The sequence below is a fragment of the Tetrao urogallus genome (genome assembly GCF_951394365.1).
Source record: "Tetrao urogallus genome assembly, chromosome: 2".
Lineage (NCBI taxonomy): Eukaryota > Metazoa > Chordata > Aves > Galliformes > Phasianidae > Tetrao > Tetrao urogallus.
This window is the reverse complement of record NC_136814.1, coordinates 52,059,988-52,073,050: the sequence shown is the minus strand read 5'-3', so window position 1 is coordinate 52,073,050 and position 13,063 is coordinate 52,059,988. Positions and strand designations below refer to the sequence as shown.

General features: G+C 36.8%; 1 protein-coding gene across 1 annotated transcript in view; it reads left to right on the top strand.

The window, feature by feature from the left end:
- Nucleotides 1-12,318, top strand: part of ADGRG6 (adhesion G protein-coupled receptor G6) — a gene marked incomplete at both ends in the record, with an annotated part of 103,764 nt that extends 91,446 nt beyond the window's left edge. The window contains 5 exons of the mRNA XM_079532817.1: nucleotides 339-450; nucleotides 745-1,028; nucleotides 5,331-5,432; nucleotides 7,403-7,555; nucleotides 12,140-12,318. Of these exons, the coding sequence (XP_079388943.1) occupies nucleotides 339-450; nucleotides 745-1,028; nucleotides 5,331-5,432; nucleotides 7,403-7,555; nucleotides 12,140-12,318 (830 nt within the window). The remainder of the gene's footprint in view (nucleotides 1-338; nucleotides 451-744; nucleotides 1,029-5,330; nucleotides 5,433-7,402; nucleotides 7,556-12,139) is intronic.
- Between the last annotated feature and the right edge of the window lie 745 nt (nucleotides 12,319-13,063).

The following is a 13,063-nucleotide window of genomic DNA, read 5'->3' as shown; positions in this document are numbered from 1 at the left end:
AATGACATCAACATCTCTGGAAAGAAATCCCTCCAAAAATATCCCAATCCCAACTCTTCTTTGATCTTATTGTTTCAGTAATTTGTTAGTCTCCTTTCTTCATTATGAGAGCCTGTGTGCAAGTTCTTTGAGAGAAATACCTTGTCACATCCTAATTTAGCATTTTCTAACTTAAAGAAAGGACGTTAAGTAGTTTTATGTAGTTTTCTGACATAGAGCTACCTTGTGATACTCTTTACTAAAGCACTACTGTTGGAAACATTGATAATTTAGCTTTGCACGGTAATCTTGAAAGTTCAAGAGATTCGAGAGCAAACTACAGTGTTCTTGTATTACAGGTTTGCCAGCTCTAGTGATAGCAATTGTTTTAGCAAGCACAAATAAAAATGCAAGTCACGTTTATGGCAAAGAATTGTATGGCAGAGATGCTACTGGGCAAGGAGACGACTTGTAAGTATTTACAATCTCTTACAATTTAGCATTCAGCATGGAGAAAAGAAAAAGCATTATCCAGATAGCTTTGGAAAACTCACATGTGAATAAAACAAGCAAAATGGACAAAATTGTCTCCTAAATTTTTTTAGTCTGAAGTGCAAAGAATTTCAAATAATTCACTTGAAATTTGAAATTTTTCATTTGAAATTATAGCTCTGCAGAAGAGAAACCAGATGTAGACAGATTTTCCTTGTAGTTGAATAAATGATGTTATGTGCTACCTAAAAATGATTGTACTTTTTTTTACAGCTGTTGGATCAAGAATAAGGTTGTCTTTTATGTGACTGGTGCCGGATACTTTGGAATCATGTTTCTCTTGAATGTTGCCATGTTTGTAGTAGTGATGGTGCAGATCTGTGGGAGGAATGGGAAAAGAACTAATCGAACTCTAAAGGAAGAGATCCTGAGGAATCTCCGTAGTGTGGTCAGCCTGACCTTCCTCTTGGGCATGACATGGGGCTTTGCCTTTTTCGCCTGGGGTCCCTTGACTCTGCCCTTCTTATACCTCTTTTCCATTTTCAATTCACTTCAAGGTAAGCAGAATTTCTTTTTCTTGTGAACAAACAATACTTGAGCCATTGTTGTTCTGGGAGATCTTACATCCAATGATCCATCTAGGGAAGTCAGACCCAAGTTCTCTGGATCTTATCCTGGTACTGAAACATCATTAGTTTACTGTTTTGTAGAACACTTGTACCTACAACTTATGGGTTGAAGGTCTTTGTTAGATCAATTAACATTTCAAGGCCTTTTAAATAAAATGCACAGTATTATAAATAGTGCTATTCCTAGCTAACAGTCTGCAGTGATTTCTGCTGATAGATTCTGTATGACCTTCAACATTTCCTTTCGCTGATTACAACAAATATAGGAAGTCTCTTTCCTATATTTATTCCTGTAGGGAATTTGTAAGGCTCATAACTATTTTATTAAGCCATGAGAAGCTCATAAGGAAAAATTTAGTCCTGTGTCAATGTGGAGAGATAGCACAGAGATAAATTATATTATTTGGTTCCTCAAGGAAAATCCAGTGACTGTTGTAGGCGGTTTGTTTTTGTTTACTTTTGCTGAAGTTTTGAGTATTTTACTTTTCCAATGTGGTTAATTCTTCTGAAAAATGCTATAAATTGCAATCAATTGTAGTTTACAGAATCATATTGTTGACATTTAGAAGAATTTCAGTTCAGAGCTGATTTACTCTGTGCCAAATGATGTAAAAATCTCCATCTCTGCTTACCCTACTCATTAATACAGAAGAACAAAAGCATATGGAGAACCCACAAAAGTCACTGGAGGGGTATGTGTTGAACCACACACATATTAAAATGAAAAATATTAGTTTACTCAGGGAAAAAGAAAAAAGGCAAAACAAAAAGTAAACCCAAGGATGTCATTGGAGGATCATGTGTTATGCCACACAAACACTGAGATAAAAAAAATACATAATTTCCCAAGGTCAGCAAAATAGCTTCCCTTAATGGAGTACTTAATGTAACACTATGTGGTTTTTATCTGTTAGGGTTGAGACATATTTACTGCACTAAAAAGATTTATTGAGCTTTCGTGGAAAGAGAATGATGTTGTCAGTTTTGTTTTGGTTCAGTTTCAACCTGAAAGGCTAGGCAAAATGGCAAAAATTGTTTGAATGTGGTGTTCTTACTAAAGACTTTTTTTCCAGTGGACAAAGTCTAATACTCCCCCAGGCACATAATGAGGTATTTGCTGTAATGTGTCTGTGTCAGAAATTCAGAAAGGCCTAGAGAGATTAAAAGCATGGGAAGAACATGAAAAAAAGATTAAAACTCTGAAGAGCATGCCAAGGATCAAATTCAGCAAGTATTCTTTAACCAGATTTTCCAGTGCAATCAATTAAGCATGTGCATGCAGAGTGCACACAAGGTTGACCACCACTGCTTAAGTCTCTGTGGGGTAATAGCACTGTCAAATGGAAAAACAGTAGGTCAGAAGATGAAACCAAAAACCCTGAGAAGTAAACACAAGAAGATGAGAGATGTGCTTTTCATGGATTGCTGTAGCAAAGATGGCATAGTATACATTCATACAGGTCATAACAAGCATAGGAAGATAATAATCCTGTATCTGGAAATGCTTATTGCTGTGTCTTTAGCTTTAGGCAAAGCTGAAGAAACCAGGAAAAGAACATCTCAAATCACCAGTAACTGGTACAGCACGCATCTACCTAGAAGTAAGAGGATAAAATAGCGCAAAAGGAAAATTAAGCATTTGCATCGGGAAACATTTTCTAGCATCCGAAAATAATTCAGTGTGGAGGTCTTTCATCAGTATGAGCTTAATTACTGAGCCTTCCATAAATATGTCTATTCTCTCTCTCATGTTTACGAAAGCTGTGCTAGTGTTTTAAGCTGTACCAGAAGCCTCCATCGACCTAGTTTTCTGTGCACTGGCAGTGAAAACAGTACAGTGCTGCAACTACTGTGTTACTGTACTTTGCTATTACATCTACATAGGAAATGATTTTTCTCTCTTTGACACTTAGAGTAAAAAATCTGGGAACATCTCTTTTTTGGCTGCTTGTTTTATATATGCCTGGGCAAGCCAAATACTTTCAAGTTAGGGCCAAGCTAGAGCCAAGCCTAGGGTCTGATTTGTCTCTGGGAAACAAAACCAAAGCTGTGTTACTAAAGCACATTGTAAACTTAATGAATAATGAAATACAGAGAAAAACATTTCAGAGACCAAGCCCAGACAGGGCAAAGGCAAGGTACATAATGTAGTGCATTTGTTTTGTAATGCTCTAGACATTGGCATTTTCTTTTTTAACCATTCAAAATGTTCCAAATATTCACCACAATTTAATTAAATATCAATTTAATAAGTTGGTAGTAATGCAGAAGTCCTAAGAGGTACTTAGGGTACAAACAGCTGCACCTCTCTGAGCAAGTAAAGGCTGCTAGAGATTGTGTTGGAATTACTCTGTGCTTAAACAAAGCGCACACAGAAATATCTTACTAACTGCAAACACAATAAACAGATTTGAACAGAGCTTGCATGTTTTATGCATTAAGGTACCTTCCTTACATTGTTCTTCTCATTTTTCTTTTGACATTTTTCATTAATGCAAAATGTTAGCAAAGTTAACTGTCTTGGTTCTCTAACCTAGGTGGTCTCAGCCTGGCCTGAATGTCATAAGCAAATACACTCAAAATTCAATGACCAACATTCAATGACCAACCAAAATTACCACAGCATTTTGGAGGAAATAGGATAATTTTATGTACCAGATCTGCTTTTCCAACCTATATCCTACCATTGCATTCTTACTCGCTGAAACTTAGTGGGCCATTAACATATGTTGGAGAGGGTCCAGAGGAGGGCCACAAAGATGATCAGGGGACTGGAGCACTTCTTCTGCAAGACAGACTGAGAGAGCTGGACTTGTTCAGCCTGGAGAAAAGGGTGCAAGGTATCTTCACTGCAGCCTTTCAATACCTAAAGAGAGGCTATAAACAGGAGGGGAATCAACTCTTTGAAAGGGTAGATAACTGCAGGACAAGGGGAAATACTTTTAATTGGAGGGACGGAAGATTTAGTTTGGATATTAGGGGGAAGTTCTTTACTATGAGAATGATGAGGTGTTGGAACAGGCTGCCCAGAGAGATTGTGGATGTCCCATCCCTAGAGGTGTTCAAGGCCAGATTGGATAGGACCCTGGGCTGCCTGGTGTAGTATTAAACGGGGAGGTTGGTCGCCCTGCCTGTGGCAGGGAGTGTTGGAGCTTCATGATCCTTGAGGTCCCTTCCAACCCGAGCCATTCTGTGATTCTGTGAACATCTTAAAGGAGCAGTCTTTGAGGATGGCACTTAATTATGTTGCCTAATTGATTTATTTTTTGCATTTACTTGCCTTTAAGATATAATCATGTGGGATTTGGTAGTAACATTTGTCATCAGATATTCAGCCTTATGTTGGCTGGCTCCCAGGGAATAAGAGTAGAATGAGAACAGACCAGGACAGGGTAGGATGGAAGATTCCACAGCTGGTGCCTGAGGGTGCCAAGAGCACAAGAGATGTCCAAGTGCTATATTTAGCTCCAAAATATCTCTGTAGGATGATTAACTTGTACCTTATGACCTACTGGATACCTATTTACCCTATGGTAGATGCCTGTCTTCTATCTTGAATGTAAATAGCTTTATTTCTTAAAAAAGTGAAAACTACAAAAATATTCTTAAATTCTTTTATTGCAGTTGCATGCACAAAACAGGTAATTTTGTTCAAAAGTATCTGCACATCTAATTAGTACTTGCAAACATATTCTTACCATTCTCATAATCATTTCAAGTACATTCATGTGATACATGTAAATCCCAGAGCATGCTTAAGTGCCAACTTCAGGATTTCGGGTTATGAATGTACACAGCCCACAGTACTGTGGATATAGAATGGGAGGAGGTGAAATATCTTCTCGCTAACAAAACAGAGTCTGTATTTACTTTGCAGTCTGGTTCTTGCAGTCCCACTGAGTGCAAAGTTTACATCTACTTTAAAGACAAAACATTTAATGGTTTACATCTAAGCCAAAACATAATTAAAAGATCCACAGTGAGCTGAGTATGAATCAGCTGAATATGAATGTCAATTAAAGGGCTCTCATCTCTCTCTTCTGATACACCAGACACTTGTATAGCAGCAAGAGGATGGGAAAGCTTTAATTAATTCCCAAACATATTAAATGAGGCTTGTGGATAGATGACAAGATTTGTTTTTGCTTGTACTTCATAGTCTTTTGTTATCAGATTTTAGACAATTTACTTATCCATTTAGAATACATGTTTTATTTGCTTTTGTTGAAGGTTTATTTATATTTGTATTCCACTGTGCAATGAAAGAAAACGTGCAAAAACAATGGAGGAGACATCTATGTTGCGGCAGATTCCGACTGGCAGACAATTCAGGTAAAAACAAGTCATGATTCCTTGTTTTATGCAGTAGTCTGGAAAAGTCCAAGCAACCAGCTTGCTATGTTGTTTTTAATATAATACTGTATAAACCAGAGATGTTGAAAAATAGATTAATCATAGGATATCACTCCACTTCAAAAACAACAATTGCCAAGGGATTTTTCAAATGTCACTTCATAAAAAATCTCAAAACTTTTCTTTCAGTTTTCCACCGAAAGCAACTGGTGAATTTTGTAGTGCTACACAAATGGTTTCGGAAGGCCTTCTGGAGCCTTAAAAAAAATGAATAAAGATCCAGACAATCAAATTCTGTCATTCAGAAACTAATATTAATCCTTTTTCCCTGCTAACTAAATTATGATGACTAAATTGTTGACTATTGGATAGATGGAAGATTGATTCTAAAAAGTTATTTGAACTTTTGAACTCTGACCTTCACCATGTTAATGAGAGAGAGCAGCAGAGACTCAGAAGTCGAAATTCCTGTTGCAGAAATCAGGTTAGGTTCCAGAAGTGATGTTCATCTTTATCTGTATGGAAGGAGAGCCGTCCTTTGCAGCAGTTTGTTTGGGCACCGCAGAGTGTCTCCTGAACCTTTGGCCATCTTGGATGATATAAGACTTCTGTGTCTTCCTTTGCTATATATGATTTCATAGTTTTGGACTGCACAATTCTTGCTCAGTGACTGGGATCCAGTTCCACAGATAATATAAAGTGGCATGAGCTCCTTGCCTGTTGAGGTAAACCAGCCCATCCTGAGTTACTGCAGTGCTCCAACTATTTCAGTGTCCTTCCTGTCTTGATATCCATATGATGTTTCAAAGTTATAAGCAAATGCCTTGCCATCAAGAGTTTAGCTTTGCCATGTTCAGTTTTCTTTAGGAGATGCATTCTCAGTGTAAACTTGTAAACTATGAAACTTTTATGCTTTCATTACAGTAAAAAGGTCTGAGTCATGATTTCAAAGAGTTAATACAAACTAGGAAAAATGAATTCATTCTGAACAGGCATCCAAATTATTTCTTATGTTCAGTTTCCATGTGGTTCGTGTTGTAACTTCTGAACTGGAAAACACAGATAGACCAAATTATTTCCAGATTTTTATGCTGCTGTTGGGCAGCCTGTGGAGATGATAGAAATAAGAACCTGAAGGATTCGAGTATGTCTGTGATGTAATTAATGCACTGTCATTGCAGCCAGGCCATCATGTCTGGTTGGTTTTATTCCCTGTGAATCTGACAGGGTTTGCAGACAGAGCAGTGAGCCAAATGTGATCCTGCATTCTTATCTGATTGAAGTGAACTTTAGGGCATGTTATGATTAAGCAAAGAAACAAACACTGCAAGAGTGCCACTGCTAAATCAGAGAAGTAGTAACTTATACACTGTAGCAATGTTTTAGGGTAAAAGCTTTCTCTGGATTTAAGTCAGCTAAAGCAGACAATGTTAATTATATGCCTTCTGTGATTTTCACTGTAGTATATATAGTGAATTAGAATGATAACCAAGATCACTGTGTGAAACTACTCGTATCTACCTGCAAGTATATGATGCAGAAATAGTAGTTCATTTATTCTGAGGGATACTGGTATTGGGAAACATATGACAAGATTTTCATTGTCATTTTTCACCAATAATTTTATTAGTGTTAGTTAATTCACTTAATTTCTGAAGTTGCTCCAACACAAGAACCTATAGCGTTAATGGTTGTGCCAAAATTTGGTATACTGTGTGACCATTATTATTCATTGTAATTAATGGTGCAACAATATGCAAAACTCTGTAACAACAAGAACAAATTGCTTGTGTATTATCTACTTCAGCAGATCAGTCCCTCAAACAGTAAGACCACTGTAAATGCTTCTAATGCATCTAATGCTTGAAATGTATGTAATTGAATACATTAGGCATTTAGTACGATTACTAATAGTAGTTATCCATGTTAAACTTTTCAATCATTTTCAGATTGGAGCAAAACAGCAACAAATATCATAAAGAAGAGTTCTGATAATCTTGGGAAATCCCTATCATCTAGTTCCATTGGCTCCAATTCAACGTACTTAACATCCAAATCCAAATCTACAACAAATACATACTGCAAACGAAGTAGCCATACAGGTGAGTTCTTGTACTGTACACAGTAGATCTGTGGATACTTACTTTTGTGTTAAAGGTACACCAGATTACACAAAGACTAATGTGAGAAAAAATCACTAATTTTTATTATTGCAGTGTTTTTAATATACGTGTTACTGTTTAATAAGAATCTTAACTAAATAAGTAATACAACTCAAGTATAGTTCTGATCTGAGTATGTTCCAGTTTTTTTCTATAGTACTTTCCCCTTTCTGGATAAAAGTTCTGTTATCCTTTTGTAAACACATAGTAACCAAAGCACAGAGGGATGACGCTTGTTATCCAAGGTATCATGCAAGCTAGCAGCACAGTTGGAAATAGGAATCAAGTATTCCAAATCCAAGTCCTCAGTTGATTCACTCAGCAAAACTGCTTCCATTTGACTGTAACATATTCATGGGTAAAGAAACAAGTGGAAGCTGCTTGGAAATTAATAACGCTTTCCCAGAGTACACACAGTTTTTCCGTCCTAGAAATAGCATGCAGTATTTACTGCTTATCTATTCAGACGTCAGCAGTGTATGTAATAAAAGGCATCAGTATTCCACTCATGCTGTAAAAATGTGCTTATTTTAAGGACACTCTAAAGGAACACAAAAAGAGAGGAGCTAGAATGATTTGCAAGTTTGTTTGCTTGTATCAAACTGTTTCAAAAAATCACCTAAATATCTTATGAAATACTATTTATGTTTTTTTTGTTACTGAGTTTTTGTTAACTCATGTTGTCTTATCTCATAGTTATATAAAATTAGCACAGAATCCTCTCCTAAAATGTAGCAGAAATAAAATCTACATACATATTTAACCCAAGGGGATTTATTTTCTTGTTTTAAAATGTATGTTACTAGCACTTTCCTAGAAATGAATTATATGAATTTACTGGAAGTTCCCAATATCTCATTTCTGATGTTCCAGTCTTCCTTCTATTTACATAGCATACTCTCCAGAAAGTATCCTATTTTTATTGATGATCATTTCCTGGTTCCGTTAGGCACACAACAATTTTTGTCTAGAAATCTATACTATTAACTTAATAGCAATAGATTGCATTCCCTACCTCAGCTATTCCTGTGGACTTGTCTGACATGACCAAGGAGGTGAGCACCGTGCCCTTGTTGCTGCAAAATATCTTTGGGTCTGCCAACAGAGAGTTCCCATTGGTACTCATGTAGAATCAATAAATAGACCCTCATCATTGCAGATAGTTGTTTTCTCTTGGACTCAGGGCTTTTAATTGGTCTGCCTACCAAAGTGATTTACTCCTGGAGTTTTTGCAGTGCAGTTTTGAAGCCAGACATTAAAGCAGTTCCAGACAAGAATTGAGTTTGAAGAAACTTAGGAACACAATCATGCACTTTCTTCAAAAGTAGTGAGCTTAATCCCATGCATAAATTATATCCTGAAGGAGATTACAGTTAGTAATGTAATCGTAGCATGTTCTGTAGCTTGTGATTGTTTAGTAGATGTTAAGGGAATACCACAGTTTTCTCAATATTTTTTAATTTCCTTACATTTTACTTTGAACATCGAAAATACACATTTTATTGTATTTTATTTTTATATATTTCAATATTTTTTTCTGAAGTTAAGTTTTTAAATACCAATGTATCTTCTCACAATTCTAAAATAATAGAAAATAAGGTGCATAGTTCTCATTTTCAGTACCGCTACAATTATTTGTTTGATGTCTTAGCTACACTGCAGTTAAATAATGTAATAACTACATGCCTTGGTAGCTCTTGCTAATATGGTTGTAATGTGCATCCTGGAACTGACACCGGCATTCATGTGTTTGTGGTGTAGATAATGTCTTCTAAGGCCCTTTCCTCACCAGTGGTGGAGTGTTACAGGTAAAGTGAGAACTGCTTTTGTCAGATGCATGGTTTGGACAGGGTGGAGGGCTGCCATTTGCATGATGTCCTAATTGGCACTAAGGACTTTGCTTATCAGAATCACTGCTTGTTTCTCACTGTTACATCTTGCGTCACTGATGCTGAATCAAAAGATAAGCGTGCTTCAGACTCTGAGTTTCTGCACTCTGCATCGTTCATGAAGCGTTTGGAAGATGCTCTTGTAGAAAACAGACCATGTCCTGATATTAATGTTTGTGTACTGCACTCTGGGGAAAGGAGATCAAGCACTGAAGAACCATACACAAAGCATGTATTAAAAAGCAAAAACAACCTGAGACGTACTTAGAAAAAAATCTGAAGATTTTAAAAAGGAATTATATTAAAAATAGGAATTATACAGTATATCTTGTCAGAGGCCATTACGGATTTTAGAATGACTAGAAGCCACTGTTCTTTCATATCCAGCCACCCAAAATGAATTGGAATGACTAACTATGGAACTCTGAAAGTTGTACTGCAAATTACCAGTTGAATCCAGACAGCACATTTTGTAACACTTGTGGCAGAAAAAGGAAATCACTTTTGCACCATGTGACATTGCTGTCTATGAGCCTAATGCAAACTTGTTGTAGATAGTATGTAAATATTGTATACAATGTTTCCACAGATTAGAAGTTAAAATTAATTCTGCATAGAATGTGGTGGTACAACTCAAGTTTGCTTCTTTGTTTACTTCTTTTTAACTCTGTTTTGAAATCCATTCGGTTAGGAAGGAAGGAAGGAAGGAAGGAAGGAAGGAAGGAAGGAAGGAAGGAAGGAAGGAAGGAAGGAAGGAAGGAAGGAAGGAAGGAAGGAAGGAAGGAAGGAAGGAAGGAAGGAAGGAAGGAAGGAAGGAAGGAAGGAAGGAAGGAAGGAAGGAAGGAAGGAAGGAAGGAAGGAAGGAAGGAAGGAAGGAAGGAAGGAAGGAAGGAAGGAAGGAAGGAAGGGGGACAGAGGAGGACAGAGGGGAAAGGGAGGGGAAGAGAGGGGAAGAGAGGGGAAAGGAGGGGAAGGGGCATGAAGGGAAGGGGTGTGAAGGGGCATGAAGGGGCATGAAGGGGCGAGACATGAAGCGAAGGGAAGGGAACGGAATGGAACAGAAAGGAAGGGAACGGATGGGAATCTTAAAAAAATAAGGGTTCCACTGTTTTCAAAGAATTTACATAATTCCCATGCAAGTGGATTTCATAAGGAAATAGCTGTTTAACAATGTAATGGTGTCCTGTGAGGGGGTGGTATGTGGAGGGTGGAACTTCCAAGAGTTTTAAAAACTTTCTCTAACAACTAAGATTTAAATTTTTAATCTTTGTAATGTTACTCAATATATAGAAAAATTCCAAAATATAGTACCATTGGCTTGTAAATACATACATTTGAGAGGCACACAGTACCCAGCAGTTCACTATTGGACATGGAGTTACTTGCTGCAGTTCATGGACATTCTTGTGTGCTTTGAAAAAATCATTCTGGTATGCCTGAACGTGCCTGTTTCTTTTTGTAATGAGCGAGGCTGTTTTGATTTCTTGCTCTGCCATCCATTTCTCTTTCATGCAATTCATTATACTGAAAAATTCCTTATGGTTTGATATCATGACTTCTGTATGGGGTGTCTTCTTTCCTGTTTGTTTTTCAGTAATAATTTGTTTATATAGAAGACAAGTATGGTGTGAAATCTAATTTTAAATTGTGTGCTGTGTTTTTAAATGATCTTTTACTGAGGAATTTTTGAGGGTGATTTCACCTAGGTCTTCTAATCAGCCATCAAAAATTCCACTTGTAGAACACACTGCTGCACAGAATCCTTCATTTTGCTATTGGTTTATGATGGCCCAGGCCTTGCCTGTGTTGAGAGTTACCTCCAGCCATACTCACTACAGTGGAAGAGATAAGAAAGCTCATTAAGGCAGTGTTCTTGAGAAAATAAGTTACAATCTCAGTTCCTCATTGCTTATTACTTGAGCTCTACCTACTGCCCATCCTCTGAATAGCAATTCTGTTAGCCTCTGAAGATTTCCCCTACCCTGCTGGAAACTGCCTTACTGGAAAATATTTTATTCCTTATTTTTCTTAAACTCCTCCATTGGCATGTAGCACATAAACTTTGAAAGGATGTGGATTTTCTGCATCTTTTGATCCCTACAGTTGTTCAATGTGTACTGTCCTTTTTTTATGGAAAATACAACTTTATTCTATGTAAATGCAAAGTATAGTCCAGTTTTCGTTCTGGTTTTCTGATTTAAGAGTAAGTCATATATTCTGCAATTATTCCTATGCATAGATTATAACTTCCACAAGTGAAGTAATTAAAACCAGTCATTTTTCAGTACTTTATTAAATGGAGATGCCATATTTTATAGACATCCCTCTCTTTCTAGTACTTTGTAAGATTAACAACTAAATTAACATATGAATGGGCAGTGACAGAACTTTAGGCAAAGGGATAGTGAAATAATTTTGAGAGAGACCTGAGAAGCCTGATCACCAAAACAGACATTGGAAAAGAAGTTAGAAGAAGTAATGCCAAGCCAAAAATGTTACTTGCTGGCTTCAAGGGCAGTAATTTCTTTCAGCAGTAGTGGCAATTGAAGGCATATCCATGTGGGAGTGACACACCTCTTAAAATATGAGTTTGCTTAAGAAGCCCTAACTTCTTGTTTCTTTTTCCTCTTCCTAGAGAATATTTTTGTTGACAAGCCATCTTCAAAATTTGCCCAAGAGGACGGAGAGCAGACATCAATCATCCCTGTCCACCAGGTTATTGACAAGGTCAAGGGATACTGCAATCCTCACTCTGATAACTTTTATAAAAATATCATCATGTCTGACACATTCAGTCACAGCACAAAGTTTTAAATGGACTTCTGAATTGTTCAAACTAAATGAAGCCAAAAAATCTGCCCAGAATGAAGAATACTGAAAATCATACATTGTGATCTGCCCAGTTAATTTTTCCAGTTTATAATATTACCTTGTAAACAGATTCCACTTGTGGACCAATTTCTCTACCTTATTCCTATTGTAGGAAAGGACAATTTTCTGCCATGATATTGAGCTGTTTTACAGAGTGTGCCCACCAACATGGCACCAGGACAGCTTATCATAATCCTGTGTAAATATTTTTTTTAAGACAGAAGAAGAGCCATAAGCCTAACTCCAAATGATACAGTCTGAACAGAAACATATCCTGACTCCTGGAGAAAATAGCAGACGTCATACAGACAAGCTCTTACCTAATAGTATACTTATGGTCTATTTCTTTTGAAAAACATGAATTTTCCTACAGCACTTGTTAGATTCTCCTTATTTTCTCCTTACTGACTGTCCGGTGCTTTCTGGTTTTTTTTTTGTTTTTTTTTTTTGTTTGTTTGTTTTTTTTTTGTAAGTGAATAAAACACTAAGACCAGTCTTATAGGGATTTTTAAAAAACATTTTTTTACTGAATAGACCTAGTTCTGTAAATTCAGGCTATTCTGAAAACAAATACATATAAACACTCTTACTACATAGATCTGCTGGGTGAGGAAGACCTGTAGGCTGTTAGTAAACCTTCTGCAAATTTTAAGCCTATGAGATATGTATGGCAGCATACATCTGCATT